At 39.2% G+C, this 24435-nt stretch overlaps 1 protein-coding gene across 9 annotated transcripts in view; it reads right to left on the bottom strand.

Annotated features, from left to right (window-relative positions):
- The window catches only part of TANC2 (tetratricopeptide repeat, ankyrin repeat and coiled-coil containing 2), a 193344-nt gene that overhangs the window by 150069 nt on the left and 18840 nt on the right, over window positions 1-24435 (bottom strand). For 8 of the 9 annotated variants that reach the window (XM_071728481.1, XM_071728485.1, XM_071728479.1 and 5 more), the window contains exons 2-3: window positions 22322-22383; window positions 14203-14304 (exon numbers count right to left, since the gene is read on the bottom strand). In XM_071728481.1, the coding sequence (XP_071584582.1) occupies window positions 14203-14269 (67 nt within the window). In that variant the 5' untranslated portion in view covers window positions 14270-14304; window positions 22322-22383. Of the gene's footprint in view, window positions 1-524; window positions 616-14202; window positions 14305-22321; window positions 22384-24435 lie in introns of those variants that run through there. The other variant, XM_071728484.1, reaches the window with a different exon arrangement.

Genomic DNA, 24435 nt, shown 5'->3' with positions numbered 1-24435 from the left:
TAAGGCTTTTATTTGAAAAAGAAAGGCAGTAATAATTTAAAGCCTTGTTATTTACAATGCAAACTAAGCAGTGTATTATGCTTATCAATAAAATATCAAGTGTTCATTCCCATGATTCCACATCTCGGCTGAGACTCCTCTGATAATGCTCTCTGGCATTATTATATCCACAAAATCAAATTAACAAGCAAAAAATAAGGAGGAGGAAGAAGAAAGGACAAAGAGACACGCAGGGTGTGTTTCATTTTAAAAAGGAAAATCTTCTGTTTGATTGCCAGAACTAAGGATTTGAAGGATAACTCTTTTCTGCGTGCAAATCACTATTTCCACAAGGCATTTTGTAAACATTTCACCCCAAGAGACACTCACATTTTCAGGCCCTTTTAAGCACAGAACAAGACCAAACAGTAAACCCCTCTGCTCTAGCACCTATAACTGCATCCTGAAGCAAACAGAGAAACAAAAGAGCCCCAAACAGCATTAACCTCTTCAGCTTTTCTCATCATTTCCTCGTGCAAACCCACCTCTGAATCCTGCAGCAGGTTATCCCTTCCTGAATTCCAGACTTCCTGCACCATTTTCCCTCTCTTCCAGGCAGCAGAGCAGGAGATGCCTGAGCTGGTGCCCAGTGGGTGCTGCTGCAGGCAGGACTGGTGCCTCCTGAGCAGCTCCAGGCTCTGCTCACTCAGCCCCTCCACTGCCACCTCCCAGCTGTACCTCCCCTCTTTTCCTCTCCCTGCATCCCCAGCAACCTGCAGTTCCTTAAATTAGCAACCTTGACAATGACTTTTTATAATAATAATAATAATCTATAATAATAATGATGATTATTACAATAACAATGATGATGAAGCAGGCAAATCCTGCCATTAAAAACAAAAAAACCCCATCAGGCAGGTTATTATATATTTTCCTTTTTGAGCTTTGCCTTAGCCATTAAATGATATCAAATTCAAGCTGTCATTTCTCTTATTTTGTAACAGGAAAGGGCTGCAAACTCCCCCAGTGTACAAACATAAGTAAAACTTTAATCAGTGAACAGCTCATTTGGTATTTTCACATTGTTAGATTTCCTACAGAGCAAGCCATCTGTTTGGGGGCAAAACCATCACTGTTTGCAATATGGAGACATTCTAATTAATGAAGGAAAATAGCAATTTGGCTTAAGAGGCTTTGGTAATTCATAAACATACTTAAGTCCCTCCATTTATCATGCAGGCTCCTGTCTCCTCAAGGAAGGTCATTGGAGCAGTGGATGAGTTATGGTGGGGTTACTGAAGCATCACCCAGCAAGTGGCTGTGCTGCTGAAATGCCTCAGCACCTTTCCCAAAGTTGGTTGGGTTTGGGTTTTTTCCTTTCCTTCTCAGTGACAGTTACTGGAAGGATATATAACAGTACACACACCTCAAAAATGTACCTCAGATAAATATACTGCTTCCTAAATATCCTTACTTACCTACCCTTTAACTACCACTAATGAAAATCGTTTAAATAAAGAAAATAAATAAACCAGACAAAAAACCCCACCCACACAGCCAGAGGCCATGAGGCTCACAGAGAGAAACTGCAGAACTGAAAAAGAACTTTTTTTTCTCTGCAAGTGTGTTTGTGTTTATTACTGCAGTACTTGGAAGCCCGAGTGGGAATTAGGGTCCTACTGTGTTGGCAGCTTGTACAAAAACATAAAAAGAAAAAACCCTTGTCATAATAAATTTATTAGCTTAAGTCCTACTCCTACAAGATACACTGTCAGCATTACTTCCCATTAATTTTAGACACAAGGACAAGCAGGGGTTTTTTTTGCTGGAATATACAGGTGTTCTGGTTTGGGGCAGGATAAAGGTGATTTTCTGTCTTGTAATTATGCACTTCTGAATAAATAACAAAAACCAACATCTGGGTTATTTTTGAGCAGGATGAATCCTAAATAAGTTCAGGCATCAGTGCTTTTCATTGTCACTAGAAAGAAACAGGTACAGCTAATCTGGGATAGACTTTATCTCATGTATTCCATGTGAAAGAAGTGGCACACTTATTTCTCTCTATTGATAACAAATCACTGTTTTGTCTAGAAACTCATAAAGAGCCTGTAAATCAGAAACTACACTCCTTGCCTTTTTTTTTCTTCACGTGGGAAGATGACAAGATGAATACCTAGAGCACAAAACTGCATTGCTAATAATATTTGGAAATTCTACAGCATGTTTTATGCATTAATTTTAACACCACCATAGTTATGTAGCTCAAATCCAGCCAGTGATCAGACAGCTGGATGCAGAACCTGAGGCAGACAGGAGCCTCCCATGGCATATTAGGGAAAAATAAGCACCAGCAGCAATCCCACAGGTTCTGCAAACAAGAATATTGCTGTTTTCCCCAACTGCCTCCTGCTAAAAGATCCTCCCCAAACTCAGCAGCTGCTTTTCTCAGCTGAGGAATTCCTAGCACACAACACACACTTTAAGCCTTTTGTTACTCATTTTCTACTCAAACTGTTTTCAAGTTATAAGAACTTCTGACCTCTGTATTTCCAGAACGTTCAGCAGTCTTTCCATCAGCTGTAAGGGATTCTTGGAAAACTTGGAGCCTTCTCATGGAGCTGAGGGTGCAGAGAACAAGGTGCAGGGAGTACAGACTCCTGTTTCTCCAGGGCTCAGCTCTCCCTGAAGCAGAGTCTGGTGGTTTGGGGGCTGTGTTCCTGACAGCAATTAACTACCTGATGCTGAAATTTCAGAGCTGTTCTCCAGCTGAACTCAATGACTTCAAGAACCTGCTGTGAGATGGTGCAGATGGCACTGCCACCACAGGACACTGCACCCCCACACCTGACACTCAGCTCTACACCTCCAATTCAGAAAGCAAACTTCATCTTAACCTTAAAAGCTTGGAATTTAAGTCTGTGTGTGCCATTTTTAGCCAAAGACTTTGGGTTTTTTTCAAAATTCAACCAGAAAAAATGGCTGAGTAAGGATTTGTACAGGTAAATTAAATTTATCACATGGGTCTGGCCCCTCCTACACTCAATTATTGAGCATTTCAGACACTCACAGCTCAGGAACTTCTGAAATCTCCTTTTTTTATTATTTATCTACCTTGCCTTTCCATCAGGCTTGTTCTGCAGATCTTCTACAAACTATGGGCTCCAGATCTGCCCAGCAGAGACCTGGGGCATGGCATGAAGAAAGCAGCAGTGCCACCTTACTTAGCCTGCCCTTTATTTAAACTGCATTAAATGACCATCAAAGTCACCTTCCACATTTTATGAACATCCTGAGTATCACTGAGACACGTAAGCAACTGCTGCAGTTTTAATACCAGTATTACATGACATGAAATAAAAAGGGGCTTTGAGTACAACCAAGCTGGCAGCAAACCACTCTTGGAAAGGTTTCTTGGCTTCCTTCCTGTCCTACAGCTCATACCAATATCTGAAAATCACAACATTTTCTGCAATGTGCAGGTTAAATTAGGAGATGAGGTTTTGAATTAATTTTCAGAGGGGATGTTTGGTGAATTGATAGAAGCCCTGTCATGAAAATGGATCATTTTTATGGGTTTCTCTCTTTGTTGCCATTATTTTACATTACTGCCCAACCACAGCTGAAGTGCCAGAGCACAAAACACTGATTAGAAAAACACTCCCAGCCCTAAAAAAACTGCTCACATGAGTGAGCACTTTAGAACACACGATGAGCACAAACAAATCTGTAACATCATGAAATATTACTGACTTCTACTACTGGAAAATGCATTAAAAATTAGTTTCAACTTCCACTCAGAATGCTGACAATTCATTAAAAATGCTAAGACTTTGGAGAACTTTGCAGCACTGTTTTAAGATGGTTGTAACTTCAGAAAGATGCTAAATACTGCACAGACAAGAAATCCACATCATGAGGACAATAAGGTGGTGGTAAGGTAAAAAGTAACATAACAAGAATGTAGGAGTTATTTGATAATTATGACCTTTCGGGGGGTTTTGTTCATACATAAGAAATTCATGTACACATCATTAGAAGAACAAGTTGATGTAGGTCCACAGTTATCCTAATTACAGTTCTTACACAGAACTGCTGGCAAACCAACTGCTTGCAAAAATTCAGATTTTTTCTGATGCCTCCAGTTCAGAAACCAGAGGGAACCATTCTCCTGTTACAAAGCAACTCAGCTCTGGGATTCAACCTCCAGATTTCAGAAGATACTCCCCAGCTTACCTGTAAATACAGGGGAAGGAAAGCATCAGCACAAAGTGCAGCAATTCTTTAATCCTCAATCAAATCCTCAGCCAAACTCTGGGGCCACCTCTGGCAGAGCCCAGTGGTTATCAAGGAAGCTTATCAGGACTCACTAAAAGGGGATTTTACAATCAAGGAAGTAAGAGGCAGGAGCTCTTTCACAATGTTCTCTTCTTGCTACTCTGGCCAAGCCATCCTCTCTGTTGTCACCACTTTTATCCACAGCACATGGCAGGGGCCATGTGCCAGCAGCAGCACAAGCCCCAAGGACACCAGGCACATGGCCAAGGCAGTTCCCACCCGACTCCTTTCTCCCTGGCTTCTCCCCTTGGAAGCCCCAAAGACCTCTTCCTTTCACTGGAGACTCATCAGGCTCCCAGCCCATTGCCCATTCCCTCTGCTGGATTACAGCCAGAGCCTGGGTTTCTTCACAGTGTCCTAAAGAAGGCACATTTGGAAGCAGCACCCTGTGATAAATCATCACTGTTGCCAAACCTAATTACAAAATGCTAACAGACTTTGTCTTGAAAAGAAACCCAAAGCTGCCATGAAGCTCTTGGAGCACCATGAGGCTGGAGAACCTGCACACAAACACACAACCTCTCCCCAAAAATAAAATAAAAAAAAACCCCAAGAAACAGCCCTGTAACAGGTACATTGCAGCAGGGATGCAGGAGATTTGCATACATCAGATAAAAAGACACTTCTTTGATTTTCCAGAATAAACTCTTCCTTCTTGTTATCTGATTCAATTTAAAGACAGTAGGTAGAAAACAAGATTTCTAATGAATTGAGTCACTTACAAGGTAGGTAATCACACACCAGGATTTTCACAAGTACCTGAGAAGTTCCCTCCTGAGCTGCTTCAGAAAATAGGTGAAAAAGTTTTCTTTTTGGTATCTAGTTTAACAAGATGACCTCTTTGGTATCTGCAAGAGGCAAACTTTGTACAGAGAGCATCCAGCAGAGACAAAGATCTCCATTTAATAGCAAGGATGGGTCTCAGGCACAGGCAGTGAGTAAAAAGTTCTTGCTTTGTTGTAATATATTAATACTTGAAATTGTAACAAGAAAATGCCACTATAAATTAAACTCCTCTTTCTAAATCAGTAAATTGGAACCACAAGATAATCAGTGATCTTCAGTTCTTCCTCTGAGAATGGACCAAAGGTCCAGTTCAAGTTATTTTTTTCTGATTATTTTTTGTCAATCAGCAATTAGTAACAGGGGTCTCAGAGGAGAGCTGATGGTTGATAACCATTCTAAATATAACAACTGGCTTTATGCACCCCTTTGCCATCATCCATCTAAGAGAAGATGCTGATCTTCAAACCTGCTTTAATGACACAAACACCTTCTGCTGAGATCTGCACAGCTTGCCAAAGCTTCTTGTAAAATCCTGTCCCTAACTTGCTTAGATTTTGGGGTTTTTGTGCACACAAAGAGAGTATGTCTCAGTTTCTCCAACAACCACAGCCTGAAAAAGAAAATTACGGTCTAAAAGGAAAAAGAAATCCTTTCACATTAGAAAGATCTTGCAGCAAAAATTTCCACAGTTCCCTCAAATAGGTCATTTAAAAATGGAAGCTTTAGCAAAAATTATCCATGAGTTATCTAAATATATTTTTGATATTGGAAAAAAAAAAAAAAAGGCCTCATATGGATGTTGAGAGAGTAAATGTTTCTGTGCATGTAACAGAAACATCCTGAAGAGGAGAAACTTCTGACAGTTAAAAAAAAAAATAAAAAAAATCAGTCCTCTTATACAGAGAAGATAATTGTTCCATTAAGAATACTGGTAAGTACTAGACACTTACTCTTCCTTTAGGAAAAATAAAAATGAAGAACAAGTGCAACTCCACTAATGAGAATGTAATGACATTGCAGGCAGTGATTCACCAACACTTGGTGCAGGTACTTCATGCATCAGAGAGATGCTAATGGGAGTGAAGTTAAACATTATGTCCTCAGAAAACCAGGAACTTCACATACCTAGTGCTGCACTGGGAGCTGCAAAAGTCACATTAAAAAAAGGCCACCCTTGCAAAGCCATAGAAGAACCCTAAGGACTGGGAAGAGGAGGCAGAAGGGAGCTGATTTTAACCTTTATCAAACTGTCTGACTGTATGTGTACACATTAAAATGAGAACAACTGAGTACAGATCAGTAAATTTTACCTAAGATGGCCAATACTCAGTGCACAAAAATCCCTCTAAAAATAAAAACTAGGATGAAGTGATAAGGTTTCAATGGCTCTCAATGTAATAAACAAATGGAAGAAGCTGTGTCAACACTTCCCATGGGTAAATCACACTGAATATAAGTAATATGCACCTTTAGGTTCTGAAACAAAATTGTGATATGGAAAAAATCCCACACCTTTGGTAGAGATTTATGTAAATTCATGGTTAGATTAATAAGGAACTTACTGAGGAGAGTGTGATGGAAATGGATCTGGTTCACAGACACTGAAGGCTACAGAAGGTTCAGCACTGTAGACAAAGTAACCTCTGCAGACCAGAAGAGGCAAAGCTTGCTCTCCAGTCATGCTCCAAAGCCCTAAACAACACCAGGGATGCAGAAACTGGAAACACACACAAAAACCAGCAGCAGTTCAAGTGATGGGGCTGGACAGCACAAGCAGCACTGGTCTGGCCCCAGGTGATAACTCCCTGCACTCAGGGAACATCTGGCAGCATCTTCCAACATGACCTTTCATTTATCAGATGACAGAACACAGACATTACAAACTAAAATATGGTCAAACTAAGATATGGTAATTATTACTGTTTCCTCAGACATCCTGAAAAGGACATTTCATTTCTGCCAAGTGTGACTGAAACCCCACAAACCAATTCCTTTCCAATCACACACATAGCCTTTTTTCATTGTGTACCCTTTTTTTTTAAGAAATACGAACAAACGAGGTCCTTTGACACGGAAAAATGTAACTATTTCATCTACACATTGGCACAGTGCAAGTCAGCACAGCTTTTGATGTGTGATTTGTCAGAAAACTTCTACTCCCTCTGCTGGTTCAGCACGAGTGAGGCAGCTACAGGAGGCTTCTACATCCCCACGAGTCTATGGGAATAACACCAGGAAATCCCTAGCACAGAGGTGCTTTGTTCTGTCCTCCTCACACATCCGTGTCACTACAATCTGGCTGTAACAGCACACTGCTGTATTTCCTTCCCTAGCCAAAAAAAAAAAAATTTGAAAAAAAAAAAAATAAAGACAGAAGAACAGAACTGCTGCTTTGGATTTCCTGAGCACCACTGCTGCATTCTGAAGTCCCACATGAGGACTCCCATGGTTTGCAGCAAGATAACTTGGACCAAATCAGAATCTGCTGTGAGCTCCTGAATATTCTGGTGATGACTCTGAAAGTGTTTTACAAACATGGATTGTTCATCCCTAAGGATGAGGTGCCCTCCTTGCTTTAAAACTGGGAATCTGAGGCAATACTTGTACCAACTTTTGGAGCTCTGCTTAAGCTGTTACAAAGAAGATCTGAGAGCTCTGACCACTCTTTTCTCCTTCAGATGTTCAGCAATTGTTTTCTCTTTCTCTGTCTTCTCCTACCCATATGCTTCTCCTTCTCTGAAGGCAATCAGGCTGCTCAAGCACAATTTGGATCTGATAAATCTGTGCTGAGCTTTCCAAATGAGTTCTTTGTCTCTCACGCCTGGAAATGGCATTGAAGATGTCTCCAGAATTTTTCCTGAGCCTGAGCTGCCAAGCCAGCATTTCCCCAGCTCCCCTGGACTCCCTTAAATGGGGATGACACTTGCCTTTTCCCAATCCCCAGGATCTCCTCAAGCTTCTTGGCATGTACCTTCCAGCTTCCTGCATTCTCCTGTGAGGACACAGAGATGCCAGACACGAGCTCTGGAGGAAAGCATCTGGAGAATGATGGGGGAGCTCCACTTCCTAACACCCTTATTACAGCTTTCCTACTCCAGTACCTCCACTGCTATTCTGTGTGGGAAGAGGCTGTTTCAAAGCCCTTTAAAGGTTTATTAGCAGTTATCAGTGCAGCTGTGTTCTTTAAGCAGCATTCAACAGTTGGGTAACAGGGTTTGAAGCAGCTAGGCTGCCCAAGTGAACAGTTCTGTTTATAAAAATACCTTGATACACACATAAAAAAAAGCATTTACAAGGAAACTTAAAAGACTATTTTTAAAAACAACTTACATTTTCTATGCAGCTCCACTCCAACTGTTGGCAAATGCAAACACCACGTAATATGAGGAAGAAAGCTCCTCTCAATATCATGTTTCACTCTTTTCTTCCAAGCCTCCTCCCTTCCTTCTCCAGTTAGAAGCCACATCAGCTTCCACAGCTCTGCTCCCAGCTCCAGACATCCTCCACCAGCACCTCCTGCTTTCCTGCCTTGCTCATTCCTGCACAATACCAAAACTTGTAGAGAAGACCAAGAAATTCCCTGAGCTCTCATTAAATACTGCTTTCTGCCAGCACAGTGCTCAGTGGGAGAACACATCTTGGGATGCACACATCCAGCTGACAAAGGCATCCCAGAGAAGTTGGGAGTGAGAAAAGGTGATCCATGGTGTGGTGTCTGAGGAGCTGACCACTGCCTAAGGACAGGGCTCTGAAGGGAAAATGGCACAACCTGCAAACATCACCACTCCTGACCCCTTTAATTTCAAAAATCCATTCCCTGGTTTGAAATCCATTCCCTGGTTTGGTGCCCATGGAGAGCTCTGCTTTCAAAAGCCTTTTTCTTCTCCCTAGAAGAAATTCTCTGGAAGTTAAAGAGCTCAGAACAACACAGGAGGACAGCAGAAGAGATGAGAGGGAAGCAGCATTCAGAGCAGAGCAGAAAGACAAAAATCAGCCCCTGCTACTAGAAGGGACTTGAGTGAATTAATCTCAGCAATCAGATCTGTAGAATCACTAATGAAGGGAAAGGTTTGAGAAGGATTAAAGCTGATATAGAAGAACTTGAGAATGGGCTCACTGACCTAGAGATAAATCTGGGATCAAAACCAGCAAGTAGGAATAGGGCTGCAAAATAAATTGTGGATGACTGAATAGAAAAACAGAGGAAAGGCATCTGGTCATGTTAGAAACCAATGGAAAAGAAGGAGTTTTGTAAGTGTACTACAACATGGAAAATTAGAAGGGGAGGGTTCAGGCAAAGAGGAAGGGTTAAAATATTGTTCTGAAAATCTTTTTTGTGTATAAAACATTTAAGAATGTCACCAAGCACCATTAGATGACCATCAGAAAACATGAAGACTTTCCTCTCCAGAAGGTTTAGCATGTATGGATGTATTTGACAAAAGCAAAGATGATAAAGAATGAAACAATAAATTAATTTTCAAGAATCACAAACTCACTGAATGGTGCTTCAGGTAACAAATTCACTTTTAGGGCCCTGGAAACAGAAGAGGTGGGGTGAGGATATCCTCCTCCTAACAGGATAGAAGCAGCCTTAGTCACCACACTTGTTGTTACAGCTGGTGATGTTCAAACTTGTGAAAATATTGGCAAGGCTTAGGTTGAGGGAGCTGGATTATCCCCCAACTCCCCCCAAATGTTTAGACACAGAAGCATAAAACAACACACACTGATAAACTTGAGTAGAATGGTTCAGTCACTGGATAAAAAAATTAGAAACCCCATGAAGGATGGAACAGACTTGTCAAATAAGAATTATTTATGAGCTGCAAAGCAAGTTAGGTTAACATTTTGTGGATCAGAAGCAAAGAAATACAAGTTGTAATAATACAGGCACTAGCTGCCAAAATTCTAAGACAGTTGTGCAGAAGAAAAGCAGAAACTTAACTGCCCAAGCACCTTCCAGTTGTCTGGGAAGAGAGTTTGATATTTGAGCAAGATGTATATATTTATATATCCTGATATATTTCCTTCCTAAGGAGAAATACATTACAATATTACATAAATAAAACACAAACTTTCAGGAAGGGTCACTTAATTCTTGATAAACTCAAGGACAAGACTTCACTGTGGTCAGAGGGGCTATGGTTTTATCCAAATAGTCCAGACTTCCTTAAAAACAGATTTATGAAAAATCAGCAAACTTTTGGGAAGAAAATAGTTTGATTTATTCTTTGGATGGAAACCCTTAAACAAGCAGAAAAATTCAGTGTTCATTACTACAAGACACTCTAGGTATGATCAGTCTTTTCACACCTCACTTCTACCACCTTCTTAAAGTTCTGCCACCATCTACAGGACCCACCAGCTGGATCTGAGAACTCAGGAATTTCTTTCAGAAGTGAAATTCAACAAGGATTTGTGACCCTCTGAAACTCTTTTGGTATAAAAATTACACTTAGATTTCCAAAAGAGATCAGACAGCTAGAAACTGCCTGGAGTTGTGTCAAAGCAGTGATGAGACCATCGTCACAATGGCTTTCATCTGAGAAAGTCAAGAATCAAAGGAGAAAAAACATTTGACAAGAGAATCTTTTAGTCCTGGAATTAAAATACAAAGTGGCAGGTTCCAAAAGGCCCTGTAAGTACACTGGAAGTTAGAAGTAATTGGCTTCCCCATGAACTAGGAAAGCAGAACAGGTTTGAAAAACCCCACACCAAAAATATTAAGAATGACAGGCAGGCTCCTGGAGGGTAAACTTGAGATAAAAATTGTGTGTGTTACATCAGTTAAGAACAAGTAAGACACAAGTAAGACAATTCCCAAGCAATTCAGAAGAAACAAAGCACACCCTTTGGGCTAGTTTATAAAGGATTACATGCCTCAGATAAATTTAACATGTAAAAAAATCTACTCCAGCCTCTGCCAAAAAAAGAAAAGGCAGAAATTTCTGGACTTACACCTCACAAAGTGAAGAGAAATATAAAACCAAATAAAACCTGCAGTTGTGCAGCAGAATTTTACTTGGTTCTAAAAGGCATCTGAACTCTTAATGGTGTTAATTTAATGTGATAATGTAAGTAGGAAAGAGTCCAACTGCTTGAAAAAGAACCACTGATAATTATAATAGGTAGAAAGACTGAATCCATTACATGGGCTGATTACACTGACACAATATTGGAATTAATATATTAGCAGATTGATCTGGTGTAAACTAATTAAATATACAACCAGAGCAATGAATGTTTAGTATAAGAAAGCAAACTGCAGATAAATACGACACAAGTCCTTGATAAAACAGGTTTTAAAAAATGGAGTATTTTATAGTCTCTGGATTCAGAAAATGGAATTGCCTTGCAAGGGCTAAATCAGGGGGAAAGAAGCCTCAAAATCATTTCTGACAAGCAGCAGCAGGCAGGAGTGAATACCTCCAGCTTTGACAGCCCTGGCCAAAGGGCTTCTGGCCACAATCATCCTGCTGGATCTTCAGCCAGAAGGAATAAAAGGATGGAGCAAGGGACAGTTCTTTAATGCTTTAAAACAACCATTCTGGGTAAGTTTAGCCCCAGATAGAAAGAGATGAGTCAGAAAACTTCCACGTCTGCAAATCTCTGAGAATTAATTGGGAACAGAAAACTAAAGGTACTGCTTAACTACACCCAGATCACATTTCAGCTTTACAAACACTGTTGTCTCATACTTCAGAGGAATATCCATTTATGACAGAGGAAAATACACTCTAATCAAAATCCTATTGCAGTCCTAATGTGTCCTCAAGGCATTGCTGTAAAATATCCTGAGTGCCCCTGAGTCACAAGAGAATTTTTGTTAAGACAAGAGATTAAATGTGTGCACACATGCAAATGCACACAGTTGCACTGCCTCCTGGACCCTGCTAGGAAACCCTAAAACCCTACCAGTGGAGTTTTCCTAGACACACACAGACACAGACAAAATTAACCACAGGAGATTACCCAATCTGATGCTGCAGTAGAAATTCATTTCTCTTAATTGGCATTACTGCATGTAACTGTACATTCATATGCATGTAATTAGGATTCTTCTTATTTGGTGTGTTCCTGAACCACAGCACCATAAAGAGTACCAAAGGAAAAAAAAAAACCCACCCCAGCTGAGTCAAAATAAATTTTAACCACACTTCTTCAGAGCAGTTGCTCAGCAGTTTCTGAAGGAGGAATAATAAGAAAGCATTTTCCTGCTACCACTATCTTTTAATCATGAAGAATTATCAAAACCACATCACAACATCTAGGGATTGTTAGCATGACTTCACTGACCCCATTTGCTAACTCTGTTACTGCAATGAAAGCAACAGCAAAAAAAAGTGACTTCAAAGTCCAGTGTGCTCACTTGGATCCCCAAAGAAAAAAAAAAAAAAAAAAAAAAAAAAAAGAATTAAAATGCAATACTTCAATACTTTTAACCCTGCTTCAAAGGTTTATTCCAGCTCAGGAGAGCAGAATGACTGGAGTGTAGGAAATGAAGATACACACATTGCAATTTTACCCAAAATCACAGGGAACAGGGACACTGAGTGGGCTGTCACCTCCCCATGACATTCACCACCATCACCTGGGAGGTGAATCCACAACAGACCAATTTTTCCAAAGGTTCTGTCATCACAGGACATTCCTGTACCATCCTGTACATTCCTGACCACTAAACTGCAAATTGGACACTTCAGAGACATAAAAACCACAAGAGGACAGAGCCATCTGCCTGGGTGTCATCCCAAAATGTCTTTTTATGCAGATACCTCCCCAGAATTACCACCACCACCAAAAGAATAAGAATATGGAAAGCAAATCTTTCATCTTTTCATATGGAAAGAAAATCTCCTTTGTGAAGCCATCAATGGCAACCACAACCTTGGGCTGTCTGAAACCAGACATTTTTTTTCCCCATTGGATGAGATAGACACTAAGTACAATAATTAATCCAAGAAATTAAACACCACGATGCACTGCTTAGACTGTTCACAACCAAAACCTTCAGGATCAGCCAACACAAATTGGGATTTTCCCCAGAAAGCAGACTAAGAGATTTCTGACCTCTAAAAGGGCCACAATGAACTCAACACTGCTACAAGGCAACTTCAGGGCACAGCAGAGCAGAGTACTGCTGAAAAATACAATTCTCCTTCACCAAGTAATTCTTGGGCTACTGCAATATTAAAAGAAGGGAGGGGGGATTCTGAAGCTGTGAAAAATAGGTATGAACTTCTTTCAACCAAGGGAAAACAGCCTGGTTTGTATCCCATTGCACTTCTCACCCTTGTATCTTTGCATCTCCAGTTGTGGTTTCTCAGGGAACACACACACACACTATTTACAGATACACAAGCACAAATAAACACTGTATCCCAAAATATTTAAAATGTGCTGCCAGATGGCTTTAAAGAGAAAGAAAAAAAAATCTAATTAAAAGCCCTTACGGTGCCAGTACCCTGTTTCTTGAAATAAATACATAAGTTAAATTAAAATCTTTTTAAAGCATACCAATATCTTTGTAATGGTTTTGCTTCAAAATTAAAAGTCCTCCTAACCTCTTTCATGGATCAAACAGGCCAAGCCCTATGAACCAGTGCTAACTGTAGGATACTCTCCCAGCTTGGTAGAAAAAGGAGACTAACAGAAATGGTGACTAAATTTGGGGAATTTCTCTCTAATTCCATCTCTTCCCATTCCTCTCTCCCCCATTTTAAAAGACAAAAAAATTGCTACTGCTATCACAAGTATTGTCTGAAATGAAGAGCATTTCATTGCCACAAATTATCGGTCATTTTTGAGGGGAAAAATTATTTTCTTCATATCCATAACTGAAACATGAACCTTCGTGTTAGTTTACAACAGCATCCTGAGCAACTCTTATTTCTACCTCTTTCTTTAGGTATTAAATCTTAATTTACAGAATATTAAAACTACCTAGGATGATGGTTTGAGTCTGTAAGATCATGACCTGACTACAGCTATTCATTAAAAAGAAAAAACCAGCCAGTCTGACCAAAACACAGATAAAAGGAATACTTTCCAGAAGTGTCAATAAAACCCATGCATGAGGACTGGACATTTACTTACCACTGGACCTGTTTTTACGGTTTGATTTCCCTCCTGTAAGAAGCATCTTGAGACTGTTTCGAAACATGGTGATCCTGTTCCACTTTCTGTATCCCAAAAACACTGTGTGAAGCAAAAGGACAAGAGAGGTTAAAAAAAATAGAGAGAGAAAAGAAGAGAAGAGAAGAGAAGAGAAGAGAAGAGAAGAGAAGAGAAGAGAAGAGAAGAGAGAGAAGAGAAGAGAAGAGAAGAGAAGAGAGAAGAGAAGAGAAGAGAAGAGAAGAGAAGAGAAGAGAAGAGAAGAGAAGAGAAGAGAAGAGAAGAGAGAAGAAGAGAAAAGAAAAGAAAAGAAAAGAAAAGAAAAGAAAAGAAAAGAAAAGAAAAGAAAAGAAAAGAAAAGAAAAGAAAAAGAAAAGAAAAGAAAAGAAAAGAAAAGAAAAGAAAAGAAAAGAAAAGAAAAGAAAAGAAAAGAAGAGAAGAGAAGAGAAGAGAAGAGAAGAGAAGAGAAGAGAAGAGAAGAGAAGAGAAGAGAAGAGAAAAGAAAAGAAAAGAAAAGAAAAGAAAAGAAAAGAAAAGAAAAGAAAAGAAAAGAAAAGAAAAGAAAAGAAAAGAGAAAAGAAAAGAAAAGAAAAGAAAAGAAAAGAAAAGAAAAGAGAAAAGAAAAGAAAAGAAAAGAAAAGAAAAGAAAAGAAAAGAAAAGAAAAGAAAAGAAAAGAAAAGAAAAGAAAAGAAAAGAAAAGAAAAGAGAAAAGAAAAGAAAAGAAAAGAAAAGAAAAGAAAAGAAAAGAAAAGAAAAGAAAAGAAAAGAAAAGAAAAGAAAAGAAAAGAAAAGAAAAGAAAAGAAAAGAAAAGAAAAGAAAAGAAAAGAAAAGAAAAGAAAAGAAAAGAAAAGAAAAGAAAAGAAAAGAAAAGAAAAGAAAAGAAAAGAAAAGAAAAGAAAAGAAAAGAAAAGAAAAGAAAATCGAACGCTGCAATTTGGTCAACAAGAAAACATTCCAGAGAAGCTGTAAACAACTGCTAAAAACAAGATAAAAACTTCAAATGGTGAAAAATTCTTATGCCAATACATTTCCTAACAACAGAAACCAACATCCACATAAAGCCTGTTTGCTTTCATCCAGCCAGGTTCTTACCCAGGACAAGATGATCCCACCTATTTGAATTGGATCAAATTAAATTCTTTTCAGACTCTACTGGGAAAGACACAGCATTTTAGCAAGCTCTGCCTCCATTTCCCCTTACTAATAAAGCCAAACCCAGCAGACAGAGTTGCCACCCTTCATGTTGCTCAGAAAAAGTCAAGTCTTGCTGACAACACCCCCCAGACTACAAAAGCTGTTGTCTTTAGCTCCTGGGCTAGCTGACTGTCAAATTCTTCTGTGAGTTGAATAAATTGTCAGGAGGACGAAAGCCACTCAAACCCAGAGTTAACTGATGCAAAAAATCAAACAGAAACATTATCCATACATTTTTCTTGCTCTGTATGTCTTAGGAAGGGAAAAAAAAAATTGTCTCTGTGCTGTTGAAGATAAAAGAAGGTTTCTGGGTTCACCAGACACTCTGACAGCTTGTTCTGGTGGAACATCCTTTTATTAAAGTAGCTAAACCATCAAAACAGCAACAACAAAAGCAGCTCCTAACTAGACCAAAAGAAGAGCAAAGAGTCTTTGATCAGGACATAGAATAAACCACAACTTTCCTTCTATTGTACACACAATATTCCGTAGGTATAAAGTAACACATTCATCTTCTAGAAATATATAATGACATTTTTTCTTCAACAGTATTAGGTCCTTCTTGGAGGATGCTCACTAAATGTGATATTGAGCTCCTTTTATCTAATGTTTGCAAGTATATTAATATAATAATACCCAGTTGAAGAGCTTTATATGTATATTTAAAGCCACTGAAAGTCCTTTTTTAATGACTTACTGGCAGATACAAAGCAGCAACTTAGAGCTGTACACACACCACAAACACCTGGGTGCATGCACAGATGACCTTAACTTCAGCCTTTCCTGAGTTCCAGGAGATCCCATTCACTTATTAGATTCCAGAAACAGATTTAGGGCAATATCTCTTTGCATCAGGCATGTCTGAATACTAAACAGAAAGCACAGTACTGGTTATCATGAATCACTTGGGTCTCATCTGGCCTCTCTTGGGGACCCAGCATAAAAACACCAAAGCCCAAGGAGCCAGAACTGAGGTTTATTCCCAGGGCTCCCAAACAAAGCTTGGGCCTTTCTCCCAACCATCCCACTGTTAGATGACTTAAAAAAAAAAATAAAAATTTCCATCTGAGCACAAACACAATTGTCTTAAATTTGATTTCTGTTTGTTTAGTTTCTTCAGATGGCTGTTATGTTCCTGCACACAACACAGAAAGAAAACTGCTAGGTGTGCATATCCTTCCTCTCTTACAATCTGTTAGTAATAACCACTTGTACACACCCTTTGCAACATCAGAAGGTGACAACGTGGAGTAGGCATCAAATGTAAAGAGGAGGCAACTGAACTCCCAAGTGCTGTTTATTTTGGAGCATGATATTATAATTTCTCCATCATCACCCTAATCCAAATGTATTTATCTAGGCTTTGAGGAAGACAACAAGAAGGCAGCAAACACTTGCTGCTATTTGGAGACCTGCTTGAGTCTGAGTGTGACTTGTCTTTTCCTCCTTGGCAATACTGAGCACTAAGATCAAACTGAACACGTGACTGATCAACTGATTATTTTATTTTCTTTTTTTTAAGAACCAGGCTCAAGTGGTTCCTGCATTAAGCCAAGTGCCACAGCCACAAGGAAGTTATTTTTTTCCTAAAGGTTTAGGAACAGAAAAAATCTAATTATCCCCTAGAAACTTTTTTCCAAGACAGACAAAATAATTTCCACCAGTTAATAATGACTGACACTGATGTGTGCAAACTGAGGTACTCCTAGAACAGCAGCAACAGTGAGGAAAAGAGCAACTGGCTGCCCACCTGATGAAGAATCCAGCTTTTCTGTAGGCAGATAACAGCCTGCACAGAGCTCCTCTCCCCAAACAAAACTCACCTGGCTGTCCTGGGGCAGTGACTCCAGTGCCACATCTCTGAGTAAAACCTGGAGAGCATTTCCACCAAGTCACACATCCTCAGAGTGTGTAACTCTGGTGAATCAAGCACAAAGTACCACGTGCAATCTGTGGGCTGAAGTTACAGGTTTGACTCTCTGCACATGCTCAAGTAAATCAGAACCAAGCCCTCTGCTGATGACAAACACCAGACTTTGAGTACCACCAGCCAAGAAAAATGTCCTTGTTTGGTTTTCACAACACAAAGGAGTGGAATCAGCAAGGTCACCCACAGCAACTGCTGGTTTGCTTTCACATTTCACATTATTCTGTGGCTTGGAGCACATGTGGGCACAGCTCTTTCTCTGCTGAGCTCATACACAGCCAGAATTTACATTTCAGAATAAGCACACTAAATTAAAAACTCTGCTGGTCATATTAGTTCATGGAATTAAAAGGATTAAACAGCAAATGGTGTTGCAGTATCAGGAGGAGCTGGATCAGGCACTTTTTTTCATAGCCCCAGCAAGCTCCTCAATACACCTTGTAGTCCAGGTTAATTCTCTGGCAAGCAACTGTGTCAGCAGACAGAGTGTGCTGATGGGATCCTTTACACTCCCATGGCCATGGGAAACTTCTGTCATCAAATCCAGCAGCCAGGAATTACTGCCCTGCTGTGACTGACAAAGTGCAGAAGTCTCCAAGCAGATAAACAAAGAGTACTATCCCTACAAACTGCTTTACAGTATTGATGCACTTCCCAAAAAAAAAAAAAAAAAAAAAAAAAAAAAAGCCTTTTCTTAAAAACAGTTCAAAGATCTTCTGTTTTCTGTACTGATAGGCTCTATAATATGTTGTTTTTTCTTGTAACAAAGCCAGATTTCAATGAAATATACAAACAAAACCAGTTTCTGGAGCAAGAGAGAACATTAGTATAAATACAAGGAGGAAAAATAACAAAGGAAAGGCAAAGGAGCAGAGAGATACTGAATGCTGCAAGCTGCAACTTTACACCAAATGCTAAGCTTGAACAAGTCTGCAATGTCTCATTAAATCCTCCTGGATGACTAAGGCCTCTTTCTTTGTTTTCTTAATTTTAAAACAGAGTTTGTAGACAGGCCATGAAAACTCCTTCACGTTTTGGGTGGCTGCACATTATTACAGCCCACAGATGTAATTTTTGCTTCTTTTTAGAGATCTCCCAGGGAAAGATATTGACTGTCAGACACTGAATCCCAAAATCAAAGCAAATTACTTTTGTCACATATAGCACCACTGAAACAGCTACATCCCAGTATTTTCCTCTTCACTGATTCCCTCCCTGAAAATATAATTATTTTTTCTATAAAGCTGATTAATCAAGCTAAGCTCTTTTTCCAAAAAATGATGTCCAATGAGACTTGACCAGGCACCACAGTCAAGCTTTGGGCATTAGAAATAATTCAATATATACTTTTCAGTGTAGAACTTTAATCTTTGGTTTTTTCCAATAATAACAAGGCTTCTAACTACAGAAGTATTAAAAGAATGTAATCCAAGTCATATGTGCACACACATTTCTTAACAATTTTATTTCCCCTTAAGTTTTCAGTTCCTTCCTTGCCTCCACAGTGAAATTACCTAGAGCAAAGGAGAAGCATTTCTGAAAAAGAAGTCCTCTGACAGAAAATATTGCACTGCAAAACAGAAAAGCTTGCTACTCAAAAAATACTCTATTTTAAAAGTTCCTGGGAGCACCAAATAATCTCTTCTCATGCAGGAAGCTGAACTCACTACACTGGAAATTTAGAAGTGTGCATAATACAAAGCATACATTAAGACACCAAGAAAGGTACCTGAATATTAATTTTCAGGATTTAACAACATGTAAAGACTAAATTAACATTTTGTGAACATGAAAATCTAACCTTTCACAAATTAGTGAACTGTTTTCCAAGAGCATTTAAACTTCAGAAAGGATTAAGTAACAAGGACTTTTTTTTTTTTTAAACAAGTGACAGATTTATAAAGCCAATTATCAGAAGATGAAAGAAACTGAAAAATGAAAGGAGGAGACACAACACAAACTGAGTTAGGCTTTCAAGATTTTACTCTGTGTATAAAGTATTTTGTACACAGAAATCTCTTCCAGGTTCATTTGTAACACCTGCTAGACTGAAACTTCCCATGCTCCTCAAATAAATCAGTCAAAGTTTGCACTCTTATTTTAAATTGCCCTGAAATTCAAGAGGATGTTTTGAGAAATAACCTGATGAGGAGGACTGAAGAGCACACGTAGAGGTTCACAGGAAGATGAGGCTGGAACTGAGCACACAATGTCACTCCAGCTCAGGAGCTCCACAAAATTCCTGGCAGTCAAATGTGTCAAACTCTGCCTCCTGTAACAGCTCTGACATAAAACAGGAGTGTGGATAACTGATATTATAATAACTCTGAAGCCAAAGCAAATGTGTATTTCTAAGCTTGGTCTGTGCACATTTGAAAATAAAGGGGTAGAAGTAAGGAATAAAAAAAAGCATTGTTGTGATCTAGAAAAAATGGTAAGAACTTCCAGGATTGTTTGAGACAAGGCAAACAAAAAGGGAATTAAAAGGGCTAATCCCTACAAATTACAGTGCTTTAAGCAATTAAGAGTTTATTAGACAGAGTTGTCTAAAATAACAGCCTTTAGAACAAACCAACCTAACCATCTGATGTTCCCTCCTGAAAGGCTGAACACTAATTGTTAGGATTGGGGGAGCAGCTGGGAAGGTCCATCTGTCCATCCCCTCTGGCCCATCCTCATCCAAATACTTGGAGATCTCTTGACTCCCTTTCCTGCAGATCCTGCTGCCAGTCCTCACAACTCCAGAGCATTTGCACTCTTCTGATTCTGTCAACAGCTCAAGATGCCCCTGCTGGCTTTAACAAAGATAAATCACAATAAATAGATAAAATCCCAGCATTCACACTGGACAAGCATGCAGCAGGTCAGTGAGAATTCTTCACAGAGGAGCAGGAAGCCAGTTTCAATCTCTGCTTTTCTTTGAGCAAAATAAAGCAATGCTTGCCTTTAATTCACCAGTTGAGACACAGTTCTGAGAAAGTCACAGAGGAATATTCCCATGTAAACAGAGCTCCCAACAACAGCCCTAAGGTGAGTGTGGCCAAACATTTTTTTTTTTATGAGGCTGTGGTGACTAAGTTCACTTGAAGGTTGTGGTGTTTATGTTCAGAGGTAACTTTTTTACAGTTGGAGCCCCAGGAGGAATGAAATAAGGAATGTATTATTAGGAAAACCCATACAACTTTTGAGGAACAGCTCATTTTGGAACTGTGCTTGGAAAACAGCACTTCCAGAGGGTTATTTAGCTCAGCAACAGTGCCAGATAGAAGCAGCTATTTGCTTCTGGAGCTGTGAGACAGGAGGACACCAAAAAAAGGTGAAACTCTCCATCATGCAGCACAGATCTACTCTGTGCTTGAGGTCTCTCTCCTCTGTTAACAGGAGATGTCTACTTTTCATTTTGTCTAGAACACAGTAAGAAGGATAAAGAACACAAGCATGATGGCTAAAAGAGAGATATGCCACTGACAGCTTATGATTCACTCAATGTAGACACCCTCACCATCCCCAGACAACAATAATTCTGGGAAGATAAGCTTACCAGTCACAGAATTCTAACAAATCTACTTTTCAACCTTAACTTTAACCTTTCTTCAACAAGACTTTTCATTTAAGTGTTGGGAATTAACAACAGAATAACTCAAGAGCTGTTTAAAATGAGCTCAGAAACACTGAGAGAGAACCCAATCACTCAGCAGAATGAAGTCAAAAGTCAGAACCAGTTCTTGCTTGAACATGAAAATGTGGTGACCTTGAAATTAAGGAAATTTAATTTTGAACAGGGCTTTGTCATTTTGCTTAACCTGGTTTCTAATTCTAGATTAATGACAGGGACTGAACTCCTGGGGGACACTGACGTTCTCCATGTACAATGTCAATTGCTCAGCTCCTGAGAAAAATGGTAAGTGAGGAAAAATCTGGAATATGATCACCTCACTTTCATCAACTCATCTTCAGTGGTTTTAAGTGGCACCTGAGTTGCCAGTAACAGCTAAAATTACTGCTTTGGGTGTCAATATTACTACCAGCTGCCTCCAACAACAACCATTTGAACTAGATGTTCAACCTTGAAATAAAATGTGGCACTGTTCTGCAGTTTAGATAAACCATCTGCCTTGGAAGAAATTTTAGGGCACTGTCTACAGCTGGAATCAACAAGCTTCCTTCTGCCAGGACCAACAATCCTGATTCTGCCCCAAACCACCAGAAGATTGAAGCACAGCAAGTTTCCCCATCAGGAACTGCTTGCATTTCAACTTCTAGCTGTGACACGGAGGAGCCAAAAATCTGTCACTCAAAAAAGCACCAGCTACATCCTGCATGTTCTATTTGAGGCTCCTAACAAGCTTGTTAATTCTAAAGATATAGTGTGGTATGACAAAAAAATTAAAACAAAAAACTAGGCAGTGTAAAAAGTGGCAGGAAATGTTACAGCACTTGAGTGCTTTTAGATATCAAAGAAAACTTGAATTATTTTCTTAACTTTTAAAGTATGAAAATGCACATTAAAATACAGATCTAATGGAGTTCTGCAAACCTGCTCAAGTCTCAAGAATGTTCCATATGGAACTGAGGCTCTCCACTGGCAAGCACTGGAGATCTTTTCAAAACATGGAAGAATTTGGATTTTACAAAAAACCATGAAAAATACTAATCACTATATTTATATAATAGAATGCCGTGTCACTGTTACATATTTTGTTTACAAGAAAGTACAAATATTTTAAATAGCAGTGGGTTTGATCAAACATTGACATGTGAAAGCCATTACACCTTTTTCCCTGAATACAGAAAGAACCAGATTTAAAACTGGTAAAACTGATATAGGAACACAGTGCCAGTGCTCCATGTTCCCATTCTAAGTGATCACAGATTAACCAAGAAGCAACAGAGGGCAGCTCCAATTCTATTTAAACAGTTAAGTAACTACCACGAAGAAAGGGTGGGACTGTGGGGAAAAAAAATATTTATTTCCTACCTTGATATCTTTAGAGAAGTTAATCTCTAGTAAAAAACGTCTTCCTCCATTCACTGAAAGTCCTGAAAGACACAAAAAGAGAAAAACCAGAACAGAATTTAGTAGCATCTTCAACACATTGATGTGTCCCAAGCTTCCTAGCTGCAAGCACAGAACTGTAATAAATTCAGCACAGGAAGAAACCCTCAGCTTTTCCAGAGTATTACTCTACGAGCTATCAGACAGCATCCACTCTTTAGAATCACAATTAAAAAGTGAATGCACATGCTTTGGTCACTTGATTCTTCCTTCTCACCACTTTTCAAATGGGAGAAGAAAAGCAGACAGCACTTCCCTCTGATACACAACCTTTTAGGAGACTATTTAAAAAGCAGTATATTACTTCCAAATATTTTCCTTCAATCTAGCAAACTCTCCTGCTACAAAACCTTTTTTTCTTAAACTCAATCCTTACATAAACACAACTCCCATGAAGGAATTCCACACTAAATCAAGAGTTCAGTACTTGGCCCTTCTCTCTGTCATCACTCACTTCCAGCAAGTTCACCAACCAAGAACCACAAGAAACTTCTCTTGCTACTTACTGAAAAAAGACCAGAGCACCCATTCTAGTGCCACAGTGGGTTTATTTGTGCTGCTGATACTGTGTTACAGGCTTTGCCAACCTATTTTTTTAGAAATCTCATTCAAGAAACACCAAGGAAATACAGACACATCTTGTCAACAAACTCAACTAAAATATCAAAGTAAATTGAGGCCACCTTAAGTTTGCAAGTTCAAAGCAAAGTAGAATTATATTTAACCACTTCAGTAAGTTGGGTTTTTTATTCTACTGCAAGAGGATACTGAGAAGTAACTGACAGCTTAACTTGTAATTCACACTGCTCTCCAGAACCCGAACAGAAACTTCTCAGATGGTCTTTTATGAATAACTTGGTGTATCAAACTGTAAAACATTCCATAAATTCATGAAGCCACCCGATTTCTCAGTGTTCCTGCTTTCAATTTTTCCCTTGTGTGGAAAAATAGCTACAAAGCTGAGCATACAATGCAGGAAACCACACAGATCCTGCAGCTCTGATCCCACAGCACTAAAAGGGATTTTCCAAACAGCAAGGAGGAAAGGTCTGCTCAGCTGATGTCCCCTCCCCTGGCACCCCCACCTCTGCCAGAGCCTCCTCCAGCTCATGCACAGCATCACCAGGACAATGCACCAAGAGCTGCCTCACACCATGCTGCCAGGTGACATCCCTGCTTCAAATCCCTTGCTGGAAGGTTCTGCAGCCTTCTGCTTACCCTCCAAATCATCCAACTGCCTGAGCACTGGCATTCTGTAAAAGCTAAATGTTTAAAAAGACCCTGAATGAGCATCCAAAACACAGAGCAAAAGAGCAGAGTTAGGGAACTTGTTTTGACTGAGCACATATGGAGGCCAAACCCAAACACATTCAGATCAAAGAAGGCATTTATTGGGCATTACTTCACAAAAAAATAAAGAAGGAACAGTATTAAACATTTATTTGGCATTCTCCACAATCCCTGTAACTAGTCAAAAACAAGGTCCTTGCAAACATCTCCTGTATGAGTAAAGAGAATCTTTTTCCTTCAAAAGCAGCATGGCTACAATTTTTGAAAAACTGAAAACAGGGAGTTTGAGAGCAACTCCTCCTAAATGTTTCAGTTTGCTGCCATCTATCTTCTTAATACATCTCTCTTAACATGATCCCCTGTAAAACAGTCAAACATGGCTTATGCAGTGTAAGCTGTAGATGAGTGCTGACTACCCATAATTTGCTCAATAACTTTCCATCTGTATTCAGAGAGCATATTTGATGAAACAGCTCTGCACTGAGTTTTTAAATAGCAGAGCTTTCATCTGCTCATATTATTACATTAGAAATCTTTATGTGAATGCAGCAGATATTAGTGGGTTGTCAATAAAAGCTAAATGTCATTAAAGAGCTTTTATTCCTTAAATGCCTTTAACCCTCTAATTATATTTGTAAATTCTGCTATTTAACTGTATGGAAGTTATAAATTCTGACATGGTGTATCATAATAAATAGATTTAGAGAATAATACACAAACAAGTGGGGGGGATATCAGTTTTAGAA

Source organism: Heliangelus exortis, chromosome 29, assembly GCF_036169615.1.
Source record: "Heliangelus exortis chromosome 29, bHelExo1.hap1, whole genome shotgun sequence".
Taxonomy (NCBI): Eukaryota; Metazoa; Chordata; class Aves; order Apodiformes; family Trochilidae; genus Heliangelus; species Heliangelus exortis.
Note: the sequence above shows the minus strand (reverse complement) of the source record. Positions and strands in the feature narration are given on the sequence as shown.